The sequence below is a fragment of the Oncorhynchus keta genome, chromosome 4 (assembly GCF_023373465.1).
Source record: "Oncorhynchus keta strain PuntledgeMale-10-30-2019 chromosome 4, Oket_V2, whole genome shotgun sequence".
Taxonomy (NCBI): Eukaryota; Metazoa; Chordata; class Actinopteri; order Salmoniformes; family Salmonidae; genus Oncorhynchus; species Oncorhynchus keta.
This window is the reverse complement of record NC_068424.1, coordinates 10,070,614-10,092,884: the sequence shown is the minus strand read 5'-3', so window position 1 is coordinate 10,092,884 and position 22,271 is coordinate 10,070,614. Positions and strand designations below refer to the sequence as shown.

The following is a 22,271-nucleotide window of genomic DNA, read 5'->3' as shown; positions in this document are numbered from 1 at the left end:
ATTCAAGCTTTAGTTATCATCACACCACTGACCCACAATGCAACTGCACTTACATTACATCAATTAACACTTCTGCTTCCTGGGCTTTCCTTTTGCACTGTGGGACATGGGAGTTGTAGAGTACACCAGCAGGTATCACATGTACTGCCTCCTGGGCTTTCCTTTTGCACTGTGGGACATGGGAGTTGTAGAGTACACCAGCAGGTATCACATGTACTGCCTCCTGGGCTTTCCTTTTGCACTGTGGGACATGGGAGTTGTAGAGTACACCAGGAGGTATCACATGTACTGCCTCCTGGGCTTTCCTTTTGCACTGTGGGACATGGGAGTTGTAGAGTACACCAGCAGGTATCACATGTACTGCCTCCTGGGCTTTCCTTTTGCACTGTGGGACATGGGAGTTGTAGAGTACACCAGCAGGTATCACATGTACTGCCTCCTGGGCTTTCCTTTTGCACTGTGGGACATGGGAGTTGTAGAGGACACCAGCAGGTATCACATGTACTGCCTCCTGGGCTTTCCTTTTGCACTGTAGGACATGGGAGTTGTAGAGTACACCAGCAGGTATCACATGTACTGCCTCCTGGGCTTTCCTTTTGCACTGTGGGACATGGGAGTTGTAGAGTACACCAGCAGGTATCACATGTACTGCCTCCTGGGCTTTCCTTTTGCACTGTGGGACATGGGAGTTGTAGAGGACACCAGCAGGTATCACATGTACTGCCTCCTGGGCTTTCCTTTTGCACTGTGGGACATGGGAGTTGTAGAGTACACCAGCAGGTATCACATGTACTGCCTCCTGGGCTTTCCTTTTGCACTGTGGGACATGGGAGTTGTAGAGTACACCAGCAGGTATCACATTTATTCACCCCCCTTTTGACTTTTTCCATATTTTGTTGTTTTACAGCCTGAAAATAAAATGGACTAAATTAAGGGTTTGTGTCACGACCCTGGCCTACACACAATACCCCATAATGTCAATGTGGAATTATGTTTCTATACAGTTTTACAAGTTGTCAAAAAAAATAATAGATGAAATATCTTGAGTCAATAAGTAATCAATCCCTTTTTTAAGGCATACCTAAATACGTTTGGGAGTGAAAATGTGCTTAACGAAACACGAAGTAAGTTGCATTGACTACCCCATCTCTGTACCCCAAACATACAATTATCTGTATGGTCCCTCAATTGACTATTGAATTTCAATCACTCTTCAACCACAAAGACTAGAGATGTTTTCCAATGCCTTGTAAAGAAGGGCACTGATTGGTAGACGTGTAAAAATTATATATATATATATATATATATATATATATATATATATATAATGAAACTGAATATCCCTTTGAGCATGGTGAAGTCATTAATTAGGGTTTGGATGGTGTATCAATACACCCAAAAATACAGGTGTCCCCCCTAACTCAGTTGCCGGAGAGGAAGGAAACCGCTCAGGAATTTCACCATGTAGCCAATGGTGACATTTTAAAACAATTAAGAATTTAATGGTTATGATATGACCAAGGAATACCTAGGATAGGATAAAGTAATCCTTCTCACCCCCCCTTAAAAGATTTAGATGCACTATTGTAAAGTGGCTGTTCCACTGGATGTCATAAGGTGAATGCACCAATTTGTAAGTCGCTCTGGATAAGAGCGTCTGCTAAATGACTTAAAATGTAAAACTGATACTAGATCAAAAACCTTGTCAACATTAACGCTTGTCCTCTTGCCCGTGGGGGCAAGTGAAAACATTTGTTGGACAAGCAGATTCTAGATTTAATTTTGTCCTGTTGGACAAGCAGATTCTAGATTTAATTTTGTCCTGTTGGACAAACAGAATCTAGATTTAATTTTGTCCGGTTGGACAAGTAAAACAAATCATGCAAAAAAATCACTATCAAATAATTAGGCTCCGATCATAATTGGATCAAAGTGTCCTCTTGATGCAGCGTTTGGCTCACTGTCCTCCCAATCGCTGCAGAGTGCATCGCAGTATAACGATTGTTGGCCTTGCATTGACAGGCAAGAGCGCTCTTTCAATCATGCAGTCGCAAGATGCATTTTTGAGATCAAAGCACATTTGTTGTTGATAATTGCCAGCTAGTTATTTGCCCAGTCATATCAAGTTTTTGGTCAGCAATTAAAATCCTTGAAAATTCATGCTGTGTGCATCACCTGCGTGTGTGCCAATTGGCCTGTAGCTAGAGGAGAGAGAGGCATTGTGCAGCAGATCAATTATTTCTTTAAAATGATGATACACAACAGACTCACTAGATAACCAGCCAAACTACACAATATATTTAGAATTGTCTATCTGGCTAGTTAGCTATTAGCATGCATTAATGTCATGTCTCATGTCCTAAAATAACAGAGGCCAACCACGCAGTTGATACGGGTGCACAGTTGACGAAACCAATGTTGCATACTTCGGTTGTAGAATCGTCTCTCAAGCGATCATAATTGGCTAGGATTCTACTCTATTCAATACTGGCCATGTAATTCTGACAAAGTAAAAAATAAAATTAAAATAAAAAACATTCTTAGAATAGCCAAATTGACAATTAACTCCTATGCTGTCATGATCTCCCCTGAACACTAAATATTTTAACCTTCGTTATTACACTTCACCCACCTTAGCCTGCTTCATTGAAATATTTTAGAATTATTTTTATAAGGATAATGTATTTGGTGGTAATTGCAATGTTGCAGGGTGGCCAACCCTCCTCCTGGAGAGTCCAGGAGAGCTGCTGAGCATGCAGGGTGGCCAACCCTCCTTCTGGAGAGTCCAGGAGAGCTGCTGAGCATGCAGGGTTTTACTCCAGCCCTGCTCGAACATACCACATTGTTAAAAAAAATATATATATATATCAGTTGCCCAACAGGACCTTGATAAGCTGACTCTGTGTTTGAGCAGGGTTTGATCAAAAGCCTGCACCCCCAGTAGCTCTCCAGATGGAGTGTTGACGGATCAGATTAATCAGTGCAGTGTTTTTACTGTGGGGGGGGGGGGGTTTAAGTGTCTTGCTCAAGACCAGAACGGAAGGACATATGATGCATGGGATTAGCAGCCTTCCATTGTCAATGCCAGTGATAATAATGGTTATTTTGTGAAGTGGTTCCTTGTAATCATACAACATGACCATGACATATTGGAAACAGCAGCTGATTCGGTAGAATTGCTAGTAAGATCAGATGTGGTGGAAGGTTACTCGTGTTTTTATTTTTAAGATAATATTTTTGTGCTGCATCCAGGGAAGATGATGATGAACTTTGAGATGAAGCTGGGCTGGGGTAAAGGTGTACCCATCCCACCTCACCCAATCTACATCCCCCCGTCCATGGTGGAGAACACCCTCCCTCCGCCCCCCTCCGGCCTGCCCTTCAACGCACAGACCCGCGAGAGGCTGAAGAACCCCAACGCCGTCATGCTCCCTCCGCCCAAGAACAAGGAGGAATTCGACAAGGTAATTCGCCGTGTCTGGGATGTTGCTGTATTAGGCCTGTGTGTACCAGTGTTTTAGAAGTATTTTGGTAGACCTAGGCCTACTTAGGCCATTGGCCAGCCAGTGACGTTTTTTTGGGGGGGGCATATCGTCTACTAGTCATAGGTTTGTTTCAATTTTTAAAATGTCTACTTTTAATTGAGCTGAGATTTTGAACTTCTGTTTTCCTAGCTGGGCTAGAAGGAAAGTCATTTAAGATGACAATACAGGAACAAAATGGCTGTATAGAGAGGTGTGTGTGTGTATAGTCTAAATAAAAAACGCAGTGGTAAGTTGTATGGGAATTTCAAGAACTGTGTACATTTGACCTTTTAGTAAAAATTGACAGCAGTAAAAAAGGAAAGTTGTTTTTCATATGATGCAGTTTATAATGCATTTTATATTTTATATCTTTCACCTGTTGCCTTTTTAATAATACTCACATATTCTATGTTTATTATCTGATGTGACTTCATATACAGACTCTGTCCCAAGCCATAGTCAAAGTGGTTATCCCAACAGAAAGGTACATGTTTTTACTTTTTAAAATTGGTGTAAAAACTTATTAAAAACAACCCGAAATGAATAAACCCACATTTTTAAAGTTTGATCAATTACATCTCTGCATGCTACGGGGGTCGTTCAGTATGGGTGAGCAATGGTTGAGGCAAGCACAAGTAGGCTTATGACCCCATGAGGTTTAATGCTAGCAGACGTAGCCTTATAGTCCCATCAGGTTTAATGCTAGCAGACGTAGCCTTATAGTCCCATCAGGTTTAATGCTAGCAGATGTAGCCAAAGAGCCCCATCAGGTTTAATGCTAGCAGACGTAGCCTTATAGTCCCATCAGGTTTAATGCTAGCAGACGTAGCCAAAGAGCCCCATCAGGTTTAATGCTAGCAGACGTAGCCAAAGAGCCCCATCAGGTTTAATGCTAGCCAAAGAGCCCCATCAGGTTTAATGCTAGCAGACGTAGCCTTATAGTCCCATCCGGTTTAATGCTAGCAGACGTAGCCTTATAGTCCCATCCGGTTTAATGCTAGCAGACGTAGCCAAAGAGCCCCATCAGGTTTAATGCTAGCAGACGTAGCCAAAGAGCCCCATCAGGTTTAATGCTAGCAGACGTAGCCAAAGAGCCCCATCAGGTTTAATGCTAGCAGACGTAGCCATATAGCCCCATCAGGTTTAATGCTAGCAGACGTAGCCTTATAGTCCCATCAGGTTTAATGCTAGCAGACGTAGCCAAAGAGCCCCATCAGGTTTAATGCTAGCAGACGTAGCCAAAGAGCCCCATCAGGTTTAATGCTAGCAGACGTAGCCTTATAGTCCCATCCGGTTTAATGCTAGCAGACGTAGCCTTATAGTCCCATCCGGTTTAATGCTAGCAGACGTAGCCAAAGAGCCCCATCAGGTTTAATGCTAGCAGACGTAGCCAAAGAGCCCCATCAGGTTTAATGCTAGCAGACGTAGCCAAAGAGCCCCATCAGGTTTAATGCTAGCAGACGTAGCCAAAGAGCCCCATCAGGTTTAATGCTAGCAGACGTAGCCTTATAGTCCCATCAGGTTTAATGCTAGCAGACGTAGCCAAAGAGCCCCATCAGGTTTAATGCTAGCAGACGTAGCCTTATAGTCCCATCAGGTTTAATGCTAGCAGACGTAGCCAAAGAGCCCCATCAGGTTTAATGCTAGCAGACGTAGCCTTATAGCCCCATCAGGTTTAATGCTAGCAGACGTAGCCAAAGAGCCCCATCAGGTTTAATGCCCCTTATAGTCCCATCAGGTTTAATGCTAGCAGACGTAGCCTTATAGTCCCATCAGGTTTAATGCTAGCAGACGTAGCCAAAGAGCCCCATCAGGTTTAATGCTAGCAGACGTAGCCTTATAGTCCCATCAGGTTTAATGCTAGCAGACGTAGCCAAAGAGCCCCTTCAGGTTTAATGCTAGCAGACGTAGCCTTATAGTCCCATCAGGTTTAATGCTAGCAGACGTAGCCAAAGAGCCCCATCAGGTTTAATGCTAGCAGACGTAGCCTTATAGTCCCATCAGGTTTAATGCTAGCAGACGTAGCCAAAGAGCCCCTTCAGGTTTAATGCTAGCAGACTGCAAGATGCTCATTCCTACAGCACACCATTGGCTTCCTGCCACCACAGTGTCCATATGCTGTTCTCTTCACACATTTATCCAACTCTCCCTGCAAACATCAATACAGTCCGTGAACCACCATGCCATTACTTGTTTGATGGTATAGAGGACATCAAAAGCATTTTCACTACACTACATCACCACTCGCATGCATAGGCTAATAATATCCATGTTATGACGCTAGCTACATATTACACTCACATGACGTACATACCATACCATTCTGGTAGTAGTTGGGTTCTTTAGAGTGACCGGTCCTGCCCTCTGACTATTGCTCACTCCCACCGACACGCCCCCTTGGCCTCTGTCATCCAATCACGGGCTCAGCAACACCTGGCCCCAGCTCAGATATCCAATCCAAACCTCCCATTAGTCTCAGTGACCTTTGACATTGGCCTTGGTGAGCAGAACAAGTTGAACTGTCTGCGGCAGCGAGGGACCTGAAAGCATCATGGGATGGATTGGGAAAGTATACAGAATTTTACCCACCATGCATTGGTAGGATCAGCTCCAATACTATCTCATCAATGTGATTTGTGTTGTCTACAAATAAATTAAAGACATCCTGTGTTTTTTTTTGTTGGCCACTAATTTGTCCAACATGCACCAATATTAGATTACGCTTGAGGCCTATAATTCACCCATTTACACATTGATATTTATTCATACATCATTAACTAGTGATTCATAATGACCAATAGAGGGTATTTTTGTTATGTAGCCTATTTAGACCAACAATCCTGTACTGCTTTGGTTCTTCCAGCCAGTCAGGAGTTCAGGGTGGATTTGACAGGCACTGTATTGGCTGATACGTCACTCAATAAAGAGTCACTCAAACCTCTCTATCACACTTGTATTATTATCCAGCTTCTCTGTCCTCCCTTCCTTCTAGTCTTTACTGTGGGGAGATGGTAGTTAGCATTGCCTGTTATATTGATTCATATAGGCCCATGCATGCTTATGTAACTAGTAGAAGTAATAACTAGTGTTTTGTTTTTAGACTGTTAATGGCTCTTAAAATTGATTTGAAGGTCTTTTTATAATATCAGAAATGCTAAGGTCAAACATTTAGGAAGAGGTTTCTTCCATCATTCTTACACATTAGATTACTTCATGTAGTCAAATAATACAATGTTAGAAATAGTTAAAGTTTAATCGTCTAGTACAGCGTTTCCCAAACTCAGTCCTGGAGACCCCCAAGGTGTGCACGTTTTGGTTTTTGTCCTAGCACTACACAGCTGATTCAAGTAATGAACTCAAAGCTTTGATTATTTGAATCAGCTGGAGCAAAAAAAAAAAAACATGTACCCCTTAGGGGGATCTCCAGGACCGAGTTTGTGAAACCCTGGTCTAGTACATCTGGATGTGTTGTGATAGTGTGTAGCCAAGAGGCTGTTTCTCGGTCTCACAAGCAGACAGACAGGCCTCAGGAGAAGAAGGGTCGTCTGCTCTGAATCCGTTTTGTTTTAACTGTGTTTTTCTTCTAGGAATTTGCTCTCTCTCATCCACCGAATGATCGAGTTTGTGGTGCGCGAGGGCCCCATGTTCGAAGCCATGATCATGAATCGAGAGCTCAGCAATCCCATGTACCGGTATGTTTGCGTGTCTCCTATGATCACCGGTTTGATAATGTCATGTACCATAGTGTATTTTGTTCGTCAACAAGTTGACTTGTTAGTCATTGTGTTGCCTCTGTTGGGCAGGTTTCTGTTTGAGAACCAGAGCCCAGCACATGTGTACTACCGCTGGAAACTCTACTCCATACTACAGGTCAGTATGGACCAGCTCCCTTCTCCTGCATCACACCCTCCCCTTTTACCTTCTCCTTTATCACTTCTGATGTCTGTCCTTTTTTAAAAACCTTTATTTAACTAGACAAATCAATTAATTAAGAACAAAATCTTATTTTCAATGACTGCCTAGGAACAGTGGGTTAACTGCCTTGTTCAGGGGCAGAACGACAGATTTTTTTACCTTGCTGCCTTTAAATGATTGGTTAGGTCAAACATGCCTGTCCTCTCATGATTGGTTAGGTCAAACATGTCTGTCCTCTCATGATTGGTTAGGTTAAACATGTCTGTCCTCTCATGATTGGTTGGGTCAAACATGTCTGTCCTCTCATGATTGGTTAGGTTAAACATGTCTGTCCTCTCATGATTGGTTGGGTCAAACATGTCTGTCCTCTCATGATTGGTTAGGTCAAACATGTCTGTCCTCTCATGATTGGTTAGGTTAAACATGTCTGTCCTCTCATGATTGGTTAGGTCAAACATGTCTGTCCTCTCATGATTGGTTAGGTTAAACATGTCTGTCCTCTCATGATTGGTTGGGTCAAACATGTCTGTCCTCTCATGATTGGTTAGGTTAAACATGTCTGTCCTCTCATGATTGGTTGGGTCAAACATGTCTGTCCTCTCATGATTGGTTAGGTTAAACATGTCTGTCCTCTCATGATTGGTTAGGTCAAACATGTCTGTCCTCTCATGATTGGTTAGGTCAAACATGTCTGTCCTCTCATGATTGGTTAGGTCAAACATGCCTGTCCTCTCATGATTGGTTAGGTCAAACATGTCTGTCCTCTCATGATTGGTTAGGTCAAACATGTCTGTCCTCTCATGATTGGTTAGGTCAAACATGTCTGTCCTCTCATGATTGGTTAGGTTAAACATGTCTGTCCTCTCATGATTGGTTGGGTCAAACATGTCTGTCCTCTCATGATTGGTTAGGTTAAACATGTCTGTCCTCTCATGATTGGTTGGGTCAAACATGTCTGTCCTCTCATGATTGGTTAGGTTAAACATGTCTGTCCTCTCATGATTGGTTAGGTCAAACATGTCTGTCCTCTCATGATTGGTTAGGTCAAACATGTCTGTCCTCTCATGATTGGTTAGGTCAAACATGCCTGTCCTCTCATGATTGGTTAGGTCAAACATGCCTGTCCTCTCATGATTGGTTAGGTCAAACATGTCTGTCCTCTCATGATTGGTTAGGTCAAACATGCCTGTCCTCTCATGATTGGTTAGGTCAAACATGCCTGTCCTCTCATGATTGGTTAGGTCAAACATGCCTGTCCTCTCATGATTGGTTAGGTCAAACATGCCTGTCCTCTCATGATTGGTTAGGTCAAACATGCCTGTCCTCTCATGATTGGTTAGGTCAAACATGCCTGTCCTCTCATGATTGGTTAGGTCAAACATGCCTGTGTTCTCATGATTGGTTAGGTCAAACATGCCTGTGTTCTCATGATTGGTTAGGTCAAACATGCCTGTCCTCTCATGATTGGTTAGGTCAAACATGCCTGTCCTCTCATGATTGGTTAGGTCAAACATGCCTGTCCTCTCATGATTGGTTAGGTCAAACATGCCTGTCCTCTCATGATTGGTTAGGTCAAACATGCCTGTCCTCTCATGATTGGTTGGGTCAAACATGTCTGTCCTCTCATGATTGGTTAGGTTAAACATGTCTGTCCTCTCATGATTGGTTAGGTCAAACATGCCTGTCCTCTCATGATTGGTTAGGTCAAACATGTCTGTCCTCATGACTGGTTAGGTCAAACATGTCTGTCCCCTCATGATTGGTTAGGTCAAACATGCCTGTCCTCTCATGATTGCTTAGGTCAAACATGCCTGTCCTCTCATGATTGGTTAGGTCAAACATGCCTGTCCTCTCATGATTGGTTAGGTCAAACATGCCTGTCCTCTCATGATTGGTTAGGTCAAACATGCCTGTCCTCTCATGATTGGTTAGGTCAAACATGCCTGTCCTCTCATGATTGGTTAGGTCAAACATGCCTGTCCTCTCATGATTGGTTAGGTCAAACATGTCTGTCCTCATGACTGGTTAGGTCAAACATGTCTGTCCCCTCATGATTGGTTAGGTCAAACATGCCTGTCCTCTCATGATTGGTTAGGTCAAACATGTCTGTCCTCTCATGATTGGTTAGGTCAAACATGTCTGTCCTCTCATGATTGGTTAGGTCAAACATGCCTGTCCTCTCATGATTGGTTAGGTCAAACATGTCTGTCCTCATGACTGGTTAGGTCAAACATGTCTGTCCCCTCATGATTGGTTAGGTCAAACATGCCTGTCCTCTCATGATTGGTTAGGTCAAACATGTCTGTCCTCATGACTGGTTAGGTCAAACATGTCTGTCCCCTCATGATTGGTTAGGTCAAACATGCCTGTCCTCTCATGATTGGTTAGGTCAAACATGCCTGTCCTCTCATGATTGGTTAGGTCAAACATGCCTGTCCCCTCGTGATTGGTTGGGTCAAACATGCCTGTCCCCTCGTGATTGGTTGGGTCAAACATGCCTGTCCCCTCGTGATTGGTTGGGTCGAACATGCCTGTCCCCTCGTGATTGGTTGGGTCAAACATGCCTGTCCCCTCGTGATTGGTTGGGTCAAACATGCCTGTCCCCTCGTGATTGGTTGGGTCAAACATGCCTGTCCCCTCGTGATTGGTTAGGTCAAACATGTCTGTCCCCTCATGATTGGTTAGGTCAAACATGCCTGTCCCCTCATGATTGGTTAGGTCAAACATGTCTGTCCCCTCATGATTGGTTAGGTCAAACATGCCTGTCCCCTCATGATTGGTTAGGTCAAACATGTCTGTCCCCTCATGATTGGTTGGGTCAAACATGTCTGTCCTCTCATGATTGGTTGGGTCAAACATGTCTGTCCTCTCATGATTGGTTGGGTCAAACATGTCTGTCCCCTCATGATTGGTTGGGTCAAACATGTCTGTCCTCTCATGATTGGTTAGGTCAAACATGTCTGTCCCCTCATGATTGGTTGGGTCAAACATGTCTGTCCTCTCATGATTGGTTAGGTCAAACATGTCTGTCCCCTCATGATTGGTTAGGTCAAACATGTCTGTCCTCTCATGATTGGTTAGGTTAAACATGTCTGTCCTCTCATGATTGGTTGGGTCAAACATGCCTGTCCCCTCATGATTGGTTAGGTCAAACATGTCTGTCCTCTCATGATTGGTTAGGTTAAACATGTCTGTCCTCTCATGATTGGTTGGGTCAAACATGTCTGTCCCCTCATGATTGGTTGGGTCAAACATGTCTGTCCTCTCATGATTGGTTAGGTCAAACATGTCTGTCCCCTCATGATTGGTTGGGTCAAACATGTCTGTCCTCTCATGATTGGTTAGGTCAAACATGTCTGTCCCCTCATGATTGGTTAGGTTAAACATGTCTGTCCTCTCATGATTGGTTGGGTCAAACATGCCTGTCCCCTCATGATTGGTTAGGTCAAACATGTCTGTCCTATGATTGGTTAGGTCAAACATGTCTGTCCCCTCATGATTGGTTAGGTCAAACATGTCTGTCCTATGATTGGTTAGGTCAAACATGTCTGTCCCCTCATGATTGGTTAGGTCAAACATGCCTGTCCCCTCATGATTGGTTAGGTCAAACATGTCTGTCCTCATGATTGGTTGGGTCAAACATGTCTGTCCTCATGATTGGTTAGGTCAAACATGTCTGTCCTATGATTGGTTAGGTCAAACATGCCTGTCCCCTCATGATTGGTTAGGTCAAACATGTCTGTCCTATGATTGGTTAGGTCAAACATGCCTGTCCTATGATTGGTTAGGTCAAACATGTCTGTCCTCATGATTGGTTAGGTCAAACATGTCTGTCCTATGATTGGTTAGGTCAAACATGCCTGTCCTATGATTGGTTAGGTCAAACATGTCTGTCCTCATGATTGGTTAGGTCAAACATGTCTGTCCTCTTAATATTGTCACATTGAAAAGGAGGAAGAAGAGTCATTGTTCAACTTGCTACTGTTTGATACCCTGAACAATGTCCTTGTTGTCTAATCTAATGTGAATGATGTCCTAACCCCCCACAGGGAGAAGCGCCAACAAAATGGCGGACGGACGAATACCGCATGTTCAAGAACGGCTCGTTGTGGCGCCCTCCTCCCCTCAACCCCTACCTACATGGCAACTTTGAAGAGGGGGAGGAGCCAGAGGAGGAAGAGGAGGAGCCTGGGAAGAAAGGATGCTTAAAAGAAGAGTATGTTCCCCGTGTTTGTAATGTCATTAACATATTGTTATTCTCTAATGAACAAATGCACAAAGAATCTGGTGAAGCAACGAGTCCACCTTGGCCTTCGTTAGTCCACACAGAAAGACCTGGAGAAACTCCCGGCACAGAGGCATTGGCTTAATCAGCTTATTCTACCAACCAATCATCTCCCACAACACCCTCCCCGTACGCAAGCATAGAGCCATGCCTTGCAGTCATGTGATTCGCAAAATTTTTATTATGACAAATGATTTACTCAGTAGGTCAGTCCCATATAATTCAATGTTCACTAAGGCTAACTTTCAATTTACATTTACATTACATTTAAGTCATTTAGCAGACGCTCTTATCCAGAGCGACTTACAATTAATTAATTTCTTGATGTACCAGGCTTAAATGTGCTGTGCACAATAGCATGTGGTTGAAGTTACTCTCACCGTGACACTAAAGACCCTGAGATAGACTAGTGTCCTGTCCAGGGGATGTCCTGTACATCACGCTGCCTCACACTACAGAAACAGGATATAGACTAGTGTCCTGTCCAGGGGATGTCCTGTACATCACGCTGCCTCACACTACAGAAACAGGAGATAGACTAGTGTCCTGTCCAGGGGGTGTCCTGGTACATCACGCTGCCTCACACTGCAGAAACAGGAGATAGACTAGTGTCCTGTCCAGTGGGTGTACTGGTACATCATGCTGCCTCACACTACAGAAACAGGAGATAGACTAGTGTCCTGTCCAGGGGGTGTCCTGTACATCACGCTGCCTCACACTACAGAAACAGGAGATAGACTAGTGTCCTGTCCAGGGGGTATACTGGTACATCACGCTGCCTCACACTACAGAAACAGGAGATAGACTAGTGTCCTGTCCAGTGGGTGTACTGGTACATCATGCTGCCTCACACTACAGAAATAGAAGATAGACTAGTGTCCTGTCCAGGGGGTGTCCTGTACATCACGCTGCCTCACACTACAGAAACAGGAGATAGACTAGTGTCCTGTCCAGGGGATGTACTGGTACATCACGCTGCCTCACACTACAGAAACAGGAGATAGACTAGTGTCCTGTCCAGGGGATGTACACTGGTACATCATGCTGCCTCACACTACAGAAATAGAAGATAGACTAGTGTCCTGTCCAGGGGGTGTCCTGTACATCACGCTGCCTCACACTACAGAAACAGGAGATAGACTAGTGTCCTGTCCAGGGGATGTACTGGTACATCACGCTGCCTCACACTACAGAAACAGGAGATAGACTAGTGTCCTGTCCAGGGGATGTACTGGTACATCACGCTGCCTCACACTACAGAAATAGAGATAGACTCCTTTAACTTTAAACATAAAAAATCATGTTGAACTACTTATCCCCCCTCCAGAGAGCGTGATCAGCTAGAAGAGCTGTTGAGAGGCCTGACTCCTAGGAAGGGTGACATAGCAGAGGCCATGTTGTTCTGTCTGAGTCATGCCGAGGCTGCAGAGGAGATCGTAGAGTGTGTCACAGAGTCTCTCTCCATCCTCAAGACACCACTCCCCAAGAAGGTATGCCGGATGAAATCCTGGCGTCTGTTTGGTGACATACTATGTGAAATAGACATCTTCCTTTTTCCATTGCATGTATATAGCATGGTTTTGTATGCTTACCTCACCCAAATTAATTTCCATGTAAATGGTTGACTAAAGATACTTGATCGTGTTGTAGGCACAACTTTGTTTTATGTTTGTTTCTTAGTAACCTTCCTTTCTTGCCTTGTGTTTGGTTTTCTGAAAGAGCCTCGAGTGGCTTGTGTTAAAACGTGCCGTAAAATGAGTACCGGTAGTTATTTCATTTAAATCAGGGAGGACTGGCCAGTTTGTCTGAAATGGTTTTTCCATTTTTATTTGTATTATTCCTTGTTTTTCCAGATTGCACGTTTATATCTTGTGTCTGATGTGCTGTACAACTCGTCTGCTAAAGTAGCCAACGCGTCGTACTACAGAAAATAGTAAGTAGTTGACTTTGGGTTCGGTGGTTGTGATGTTTGCTTGTGACTGTGGGTGTCAAGGACCTTTGCTTGCTTTTGGTTTGCATAACTTTCCAGTGTATATATTGGCATTGAAGATGTTTTCCAACACAAGTTAATAATGTTGAACGTGTCCCTCACGCAGCTTTGAGGCCAAGCTCTGCCAGGTCTTCTCGGACCTCAATGCAACATACAAGTCGACACAGGGTCACCTCCAATCAGAGAACTTCAAGGTATATTCAAATGTATTCATTTTCCTCTGTTTTAATCATGTTACCTACACCTATCTTTCAGAACTACACAGGGCCTAGGCTAGGGGGTAGGACCTTGGTTTTAGGGGCTATAGGGTTTGCTTCTGGACAGGGTTTTACCGTTTCACATTTCTAAAGTAGTATTGTCTCTTGGCCCACAGCAACGAGTAATGTCGTGTTTCCGTGCGTGGGAGGACTGGGCCGTGTACCCAGATCCCTTCCTCATCAAGCTACAGAACGTCTTCCTGGGTCTAGTCAACTTGTCAGCTGAGGAGGCGGCTTCCACTCCCATCACAGTAGAGGTCAGCTAGCCTACCTTCCCCGTCTTGTCCTCTTTCTCATGGTTCTGCTAACGAATGCTTGCTAATCTTATTATTACAGAGCTACGATTTGAAAATGTCGCCGTGGTTTGACAATATCGTGTGACTATTGGAAATGTTACGATTTGATAATGTTGGTGATGTGTAATGTCATCCACTCGGCACTAATAACTTCTGGAAGCTTCTTTTTTTGTTTTAATCCCTAAACCGCTCCACTTCTCCTCACGACAGAAACTGCCGTTTGAACATCTGGCCCCTAGTCTGTTGGCCCAGAATGAGCCGGTGGAGGACATCGACGGGGCCCCCATTGGGGAGGACATGGATGGGGCCCCACTGGAGGACGTAGATGGGGTTCCTATAGGACTGGACGGGGCTGCCGCGGTGCCCGGCGCCCCTCTAGACGGAGCTTCCCTGGGGCTGGATGATCTGGATGGAGTGCCCGTCAAAGCCCCGGAGGAGGACATAGACGGACTGCCCTGTGGGTGACCATTTAACCTTTACACATCCACATACAGACACGTTGATTATTGAAGGGATACTTCATATTTGTTTCCTTACCATGGAAGAGGTCTATGGACTCAACCCGAACGTCAACAGGACAGTTTTCTAATCAACCTCCTCCTTGTCTTTTAGTGGATCGTGCTGCGGCCAAAGCTGCATCCTTTAAAGTAGCCCCTTCAAAATGGGAAGCAGTGGACGAGTCTGAGCTGGAGGCACAGGGTGAGACCACGACTACAGGCTACTGTCTACCAAGCTAGGAGTCCACTGTCTACCAAGCTAGGAGTCCACTGTCTACCAAGCTAGGAGTCCACTGTCTACCAAGCTAGGAGTCCACTGTCTACCAAGCTAGGAGTCCACTGTCTACCAAGCTAGGAGTCCACTGTCTACCAAGCTAGGAGTCCACTGTCTACCAAGCTAGGAGTCCACTGTCTACCAAGCTAGGAGTCCACTGTCTACCAAGCTAGGAGTCCACTGTCTACCAACTGTCTACCAAGGAGTCCACTGTCTACCAAGCTAGGAGTCCACTGTCTACCAAGCTAGGAGTCCACTGTCTACCAAGCTAGGAGTCCACTGTCTACCAAGCTAGGAGTCCACTGTCTACCAAGCTAGGAGTCCACTGTCTACCAAGCTAGGAGTCCACTGTCTACCAAGCTAGGAGTCCACTGTCTACCAAGCTAGGAGTCCACTGTCTACCAAGCTAGGAGTCCACTGTCTACCAAGCTAGGAGTCCACTGTCTACCAAGCTAGGAGTCCACTGTCTACCAGGCTAGGAGTCCACTTGAATAGGCTACTGTCTACCAGGCTAGGAGTCCACTTGAATAGGCTACTGTCTACCAGGCTAGGAGTCCACTTGAATAGGCTACTGTCTACCAGGCTAGGAGTCCACTTGAATAGGCTACTGTCTACCAGGCTAGGATTCCACTTGAATAGGCTACTGTCTACCAGGCTAGGAGTCCACTTGAATAGGCTACTGTCTACCAGGCTAGGAGTCCACTTGAATAGGCTACTGTCTACCAGGCTAGGATTCCACTTGAAAGTATCCTGAACCTGTTTTTTTGTGGCAATTTCTATCAAGCTATGATTTTGTCTTAATTGTGTATTTGTTTCCTCCTCAGCCGTGACCACCTCAAAGTGGGAGATCTTTGAGCAGCCAGAGGAGGAGAATAAAGACGAGGACGACAGTGATGATGAGGACACCAAGAGTTCTCGTTCAGAGGAGCCTCCCAGTTACTCCAACCCCATCAGAGACGACTTGGACTCCAAGACCAAGCACTCTGAGATGAATGAGGACAGACGCACCAAGCTACGGGAGATAGAGGTAAACGTGGCAGCATTTTACTGGAGCTCAGTTGGTGGGGCACACGGATAGTGGGTTCGATTCCTGGGACCACCCATATGTAAATAAACAATACATTTGCCCTTGACTGTGTCTGCTAAATGGCATATAATGTTATTATTATCAGATAAACAGAAATAAACAGACAAACAAGTACAACTCACATGAGGCTCAGAGTTGTTAATTTTAATAGTATAGTAAGGAAGCCGAGACATTTGGTTTCCTCCACATGTTCAATGGCCACATCCATGTAAGTTGACCCTTTTTTTCTACATGTAAAAAATAATCTGTTTTCTTCAGGTCAAAGTGATGAAGTTCCAGGACGAGCTGGAGTCTGGGAAAAGGCCCAAGAAGTCTGGCCAGAGTCTCCAGGAACAGGTGGAACACTACAGAACCAAACTGTTACACAAGGTATTGCGTATGAACCAAATCCTCTTGGTTCCTGACGGAACATACAGTACATTCTGAAAGTATTCAGACCCCCTTGACTTTTTCCACAATTTGTTACGTTACAGCCTTATTCTAAAATTGATTACATTGTTTTTTTCCTCCATAAATCTACACACAATACCCCATAATGACATCACAATACCCCATAACAACTAGGCAAAAACCGGTCTGTATTTTTTTTCTACAGTTAAATTTAGAAAAAATGAAATCACATTTACATAAGTATTCAGACCCTTTACTCAGTACTTTGTTGAAGCACCTTTGGCAGCGATTACAGCCTGGATTCTTCTTGGGTATGATGGTACAAGCGTGGCACATGTATTTTGGAGAGTTTCTTCCATTCTCCTCTGCAGATTCTCTCAAGCTCTGTCAGGTTGGATGGGGACCGTCACTGCACAGCTATTTTCAGGTCTTTCCAGAGATGTTGGATTGGGTTCTGGCTGGGCCACTTAAAGACATTCAGAGACTTGTCCCGAAGTCACTCCTGCGTTGTCTTCGCTGTGTGCTTAGAGTCGTTTCCTGTTGGAATGTGAACCTTCGCCCCAGTCTTAGGTCCTGAGCACTCTGGAGCAGGTTTTCATCAAGGATCTTTCTGTGCTCGGTCAAGGATCTTTCCCTCGATCCTGACTAGTCTCCCAGTCCCTGCCGCCCAAAAACATCCCCACTGCATGATGCTGCCACCATGCTTCCCCGTAGGGATGGTGCCAGGTTTCTTTCAGACGTGACGCTTGGCATTCAGGCCAAGAGTTCAATCTTGGTTTTCACCAGACCAGAGAAGCTTGTTTCTCATGGTCTGATAGTCTAAAGGTGCCTTTTGGCGAACTCCAAGCGGGCTGTCATGTGCTTTTTTCTGATGAGTAGCTTCCGTCTGGCCAATCTACCATAAAGGCCTGATTGGTGGAGTGCTGCAGAGATGGTTGTACTTCTGGAAGGTTCTCCCATCTCCACAGAGGAACTCTGGAGTTCTGTCAGAGTGACCATCGGGTTCTTGATCACCTCCCTGACCAAGGCCCTTCTCCCCTGATTGCTCAGTTTGGCTGGGCGACCAGCTCTAGGAAGAGTCTTTTAGTGAATCCAAACTTCTTCCATTTAAGAATGATAGAGGCCCTGTTATCTCCGTGACCTTCAGTGCTGCAGAAATGTTTTGGTACCCTTCCCCAGATCTGTGCCTCGACACAATCCTTGTCACGCAGCTCTACGGACAATTCCTTCGACCTCACTGGTTGTTTTTTCTCCCTCTGACATGCACTGTCAACCGTGGGACCTTGTTTATGTAGACAGGTCTGCGCCTTTCCAAATCCTATCCAATCAATTGAATTTATCCCAGGTGGACTTCAATCAAGTTACAGAAACATCTCAAGGATGATAAATGGGAAACAGGATGCACCCGAGTCTCATGCAAAGGGTCTGAATACATATGTGTAAATAAGGTATTCCTGTTTTTTTTATATATTTGCACAAATTTCTAAAAACCTGTTTGCACTTTGTCATTATGGGATATTGTGTATAGATTGATGAGTATTTTCTATTTATTTAGTCCATTTTAGACTAAGACTGTAACGTAACAACATGTGGGAAAAGGGGAAGGGGTCTGAATACTTTTACGAATGCAATGTCGGAGCTGTACTATTGTTTCCCAATGTAATTTATTACATGAATTATATACCTCAAATGATCTGAAGTTTACATCTGAAGGACATATCCTAGAGGATACTTCAGATATTGACATATTTAATAGCCCAGTATTCCCTGGAGAACAATTCCAATTGTTACTGGGTGTACTATCATAGCTGATTAATGGAAAATATGCATCATGTCACTTTCCATTCAGTAATATAACTTAAAGACTCTTTTTTTTTTCAGGAAAAAGAAAAGGAGAAACTGGAACGAGAGAAAGAGCGGGAGAAAGAGAGGGAGAAAAAGGATAAGGAGAAAAGCGAAGCTCGTTTAAAAGACGCCAAGAAGGAGAAGGAGGAGTCTACTCCGACCAGGAGAGACAGGTTAGTCCCTCGTAGTTTTCGTGATGCATTCATTAGACTTCATGACATTAATGGCACTATTAATCAATCAAGCTTTATTTATAGACCACATTTCTTCCAACAAATGCCTTTCAAAGTGCTTAAGAAATAAAATAAAACGAGGTGAGAAAGATGAAACAAAACATTTTTATACAAATCTAAAATGAAGAGCGATATAAATTATGGTTGGATAGCAAGAGCAAACTTAGTGATAGAGCTATGTGATGGGTTGCTATCAGATCCTAGGAAAGCACTCCCTATTAGGATTAAATACCATTCATATGCACCCTTGAAAAGCCTGGCAGTTCAGGGCTTCCTTGACAGAGATTCATATCTCACTGGAATTCAAATTAAAAACCGATAGCCAGTTGTTTTATGACAACAACAAAAAAACGATTCTGTCAATTTCATCATCTCTGCCAGGCGCGGTCTGTCTCCTGTGGTTGCTAAGAAACGGCGTCACAGCGGCTCGCCCGGCAGCCCCCCGAGGAGCAGCAGCAGCAGACGTGCTCGCTCCCCGTCCCCCCGCTCGGAGAGGTCAGAACGTTCCGAACGCTCGGACCGCTCCTACTCCAAGGACGTAGCGTCGTCACGATCCCGATCCTCCCACAAAGACTCCCCCCGCGTCACCAGCAGCAAGAAGTTGTCCAAAAGGTCAGGAAGCATTTAATGTCTTCAAAACATTCTTCTAGAAGTTGTTCTGCTTTTCCTTTTACCTTTGAGAGGAAGAACAACTGTTTGGCAATCAAATATCTGATCCTTGTATCTTTGTGGATAACTTTCAGAAACGTCCTTAAAGGCCGTTACAGTCTTCAGTTCTCCTTAACCTCTCCTGTGTGTGTGCTTTCTCCCCAGGTCTCCCTCTTTACCCCGCACGCCCAAACGGTCCAGGAGATCGCGCTCCAGAACACCCAAGAAATCCGCTAAGAAGTCACGGTCAAAATCACGGTCTCCGCATCGGTCCCACAAGAAATCAAAGAAGAGCAAACACTGACAAATCACATCCCTGTTCACTCTCCCCTATACGCCCTCCCCCCCCAACCTCCACGATACACACCCTCTCCCGTGATGGATAAATAAAAGAATGAACTGGAGTGGCAGCTCCGTTCCCTGCCTGAATGTTCCTGTGAAGAAGAGGATGATGAAGAGGAGTAATGGGTATTCCATGTTGGGTCTCGATAGATCCAGCCTGGTTGCCAGATGATGTGTGTCTGGGATCTAGCCGTGTTGCCATGTTGGGACTAAATGGATGCAGCAGGGTTGCCATGTTGGGACTAAATGGATGCAGCAGGGTTGCCATGTTGGGACTAAATGGATGCAGCAGGGTTGCCATGTTGGGACTAAATACATTTTGCCAGAATGGATCTAACCTGTATAATAAGAAAATATGAGCTGGATATGTGTCCTGCCCACTCTTCCACCACCCAATGGGGTTAATCCTTGTAGTAGACCACACTCCCAGTGTGATGATGTAGTCTTTTTTTCTCCTCGTGATATCCTTTTCTTCTTTTCACAAATTAATAAAAAGGATTCATAATAAAAAATATAATTTGTCCTTTAACTTTTTGCAACGCAAATCGTTTCTAGACAAGTCGTAGAAGTCCGTTAACTCTATTTTGACACAAACCAAATATGCATTATTTGTCTACAGACAAACGCCGGAATGAATTTGAGGTCAGTTAGAAGTTATAACTGTTAGAAGTTCAACAGATAATAGATAAAACAAACAGTCAGTCTTTTCTGATAGACAGGAATCCTAATGTACAGTAAGGGAAAAAAGGTATTTGATCTGATTTTGTATGATTGCACACTGACAAAGAAATTATCAGACTGTTTAATGGTGGGTTTAGTTGAACAGTGAGAGACAGAATAACAACAACAAAATCCAGAAAAACATGTCAAAAAATGTTATAAATTGATTTGCATTTGAATGAGGGAAATAAATATTTGACCCCTCTGCAAAACATGACTTAGTACTTGGTGGCAAAACCCTTGTTGGCAATCACAGAGGTCAGACGTTTCATGTAGTTGGCCACCAGGTTTGCACACATCTCAGGAGGGATTTTGTCCCACTCCTCTTTGCAGAACTTCTCCAAGTCATTAAGTTATCGAGGCTGATGTTTAGCAACTCGAACCTTCAGCTCCCTCCACAGATTTTCTATGGGATTAAGGTCTGGAGACTGGCTAGGCCACTCCAAGGTATTAAACATATGGCTGTTCTGTGCCTGAGGACACCCCAAACAGAGAGTTATGTTCTGTGCCTGAGGACACCCCAAACAGAGAGTTATGTTCTGTGCCTGAGGACACCCCAAACAGACAAAGATTCTTGCTCAGTCTGTAATGACAATGGTGGAAACGGGGGCAAGTTTGGAAGTCGATTTAACGATTGAACTGTTTTTCAAGGTCGAGAGGCATGAGTCCTCTGAAACACAACCCAACAAAGCTGCACTGCTTCTTGACACAATGCCCATCCAACCAGGAAGCCAGCCATGAAACATCACCTGGCAACCTGGTCAGCGTGCACTGTGCCCGGCTCGCCACAGGAGTCGCTAGTTCGCGCTGAGACAAAGATATCTCTGCCGGCCAAACTCTCCCTAACCCGGACGATGCTGGGCCAATTGTGCGCCGCCACATGAGCCACCCGAGTCGTGGCCGGCTGCGACAGAGCCTGGACTCGAACCCAGAATCTCTGGTGTCCTTAGACCACTGCGCCACCCGGGGAGGCCCTAATGTTTTTTCAAGGTTAAACAAAGTTGGTTGAGTTCATTCCCCGCTGGATGTATAGTCCATAGAGGTGTCCGAGCTGAACGACTGGATGGTGTTAGGAGATAGATGGGAGGGGTTGATATATGCGACACTACATCAGATGGTGAACTCTGCTACTCCGTTGTCATGGTCTACATAAGTACATTTGAATAAATATCTACTCTGGTTACACTTGTGGGAACAGGGATATATCCACGTGTAATGGTATAGACGTTGATTTCCAGAACATTCTGCCATACAGCTTGTTTTTATTCCACTACATATCCACTAGGTGACAGTATGATGCTGCTTTAAAGGTACACAATTCTAGAGACTTCTAACAATCCTGTGTTGTGTTATTCATTTGTTTTTAATGTTGTTGACCTTTTTAAAAGTTGCCTACATATCAGCATCTCAAGCACAGAAGTCTTGCCATCAATTCTCAGTCCCACTCGGTCGTGTTCCTGGGAAAGAACAGATGGATGTACTGATAAATGTGTGCGTACACACACTCTCTTTCTTTCCCTCTCCCCCTTCTCTCTTTCTTACTTTCTGTCTCTCACTGGGGTTACCTAACACTACCTAACACTGTAATTCGTCTTACATATCGCTCACTATGTGCTACGAGCCTCGGTGAGAACAGTTGTCTTTGCCAGGATAGGATTCGGGGTGTTTGCTGTGTAACTGTCCCATGGCCCCGTGCTGAAGGAATGATTTGCTGTCAGATTAGAGAAACTATCTGTTTGTCTGTCTAAGCTATCTGGAATAGAGTCCCTGCTTGTTTAGTGCCCTGCATCTGTCCTCACAGAGCCCCAGTGGAGTTTAGCCAAAGATACAATGGTAAACTGTCTCCATGATGCCGGATGTGTTGAGTCCCATCCATGTATACAATACTGGGAGAGAGAGTCTGTCTTGCTAAGACACTGCATGGCCATTAAGGCTGGCTTGGACCACTCCTCAGGAAGTAAAAACCTA

General features: G+C 44.5%; 1 protein-coding gene and 1 long non-coding RNA gene across 35 annotated transcripts in view; both read left to right on the top strand.

Annotated features, from left to right (window-relative positions):
* LOC118369536 (U2 snRNP-associated SURP motif-containing protein-like) overlaps window positions 1–21,484 on the top strand; it is a 31,099-nt gene extending 9,615 nt beyond the window's left edge. Inside the window, exons 1-19 of one of the 31 annotated variants that reach the window (XM_052500113.1) lie at window positions 3,524–4,370; window positions 4,438–4,627; window positions 4,666–4,779; window positions 5,301–5,338; window positions 5,377–5,414; window positions 5,529–7,216; window positions 7,328–7,394; window positions 11,489–11,655; window positions 13,052–13,214; window positions 13,578–13,657; window positions 13,821–13,908; window positions 14,088–14,228; window positions 14,478–14,724; window positions 14,880–14,966; window positions 15,863–16,065; window positions 16,384–16,494; window positions 18,397–18,533; window positions 18,975–19,205; window positions 19,407–21,484. In XM_052500113.1, the coding sequence (XP_052356073.1) occupies window positions 7,137–7,216; window positions 7,328–7,394; window positions 11,489–11,655; window positions 13,052–13,214; window positions 13,578–13,657; window positions 13,821–13,908; window positions 14,088–14,228; window positions 14,478–14,724; window positions 14,880–14,966; window positions 15,863–16,065; window positions 16,384–16,494; window positions 18,397–18,533; window positions 18,975–19,205; window positions 19,407–19,545 (1,941 nt within the window). In that variant the 5' untranslated portion in view covers window positions 3,524–4,370; window positions 4,438–4,627; window positions 4,666–4,779; ... (1 more) ...; window positions 5,377–5,414; window positions 5,529–7,136 and the 3' untranslated portion in view covers window positions 19,546–21,484. Of the gene's footprint in view, window positions 1–3,252; window positions 3,465–3,523; window positions 4,371–4,437; window positions 4,628–4,665; window positions 5,160–5,197; window positions 5,236–5,262; window positions 7,217–7,327; window positions 7,395–11,488; window positions 11,656–13,051; window positions 13,215–13,577; window positions 13,658–13,820; window positions 13,909–14,087; window positions 14,229–14,477; window positions 14,725–14,879; window positions 14,967–15,862; window positions 16,066–16,383; window positions 16,495–18,396; window positions 18,534–18,974; window positions 19,206–19,406 lie in introns of those variants that run through there. The other 30 variants (XM_052500106.1, XM_052500100.1, XM_052500098.1 and 27 more) reach the window with 30 other exon arrangements.
* On the top strand, window positions 8–1,297 carry LOC127916850 (uncharacterized). Of its 4 annotated transcripts, none has more exons than XR_008096326.1 (4): window positions 8–204; window positions 277–408; window positions 552–636; window positions 709–1,297. It is a non-coding gene; the product is annotated as an uncharacterized LOC127916850 (long non-coding RNA). The 4 variants fall into 4 exon arrangements; XR_008096321.1 differs by having other exon boundaries at window positions 277–420; window positions 565–636; XR_008096307.1 differs by having other exon boundaries at window positions 277–492; window positions 565–636.
* Window positions 21,485–22,271: the final 787 nt, after the last annotated feature.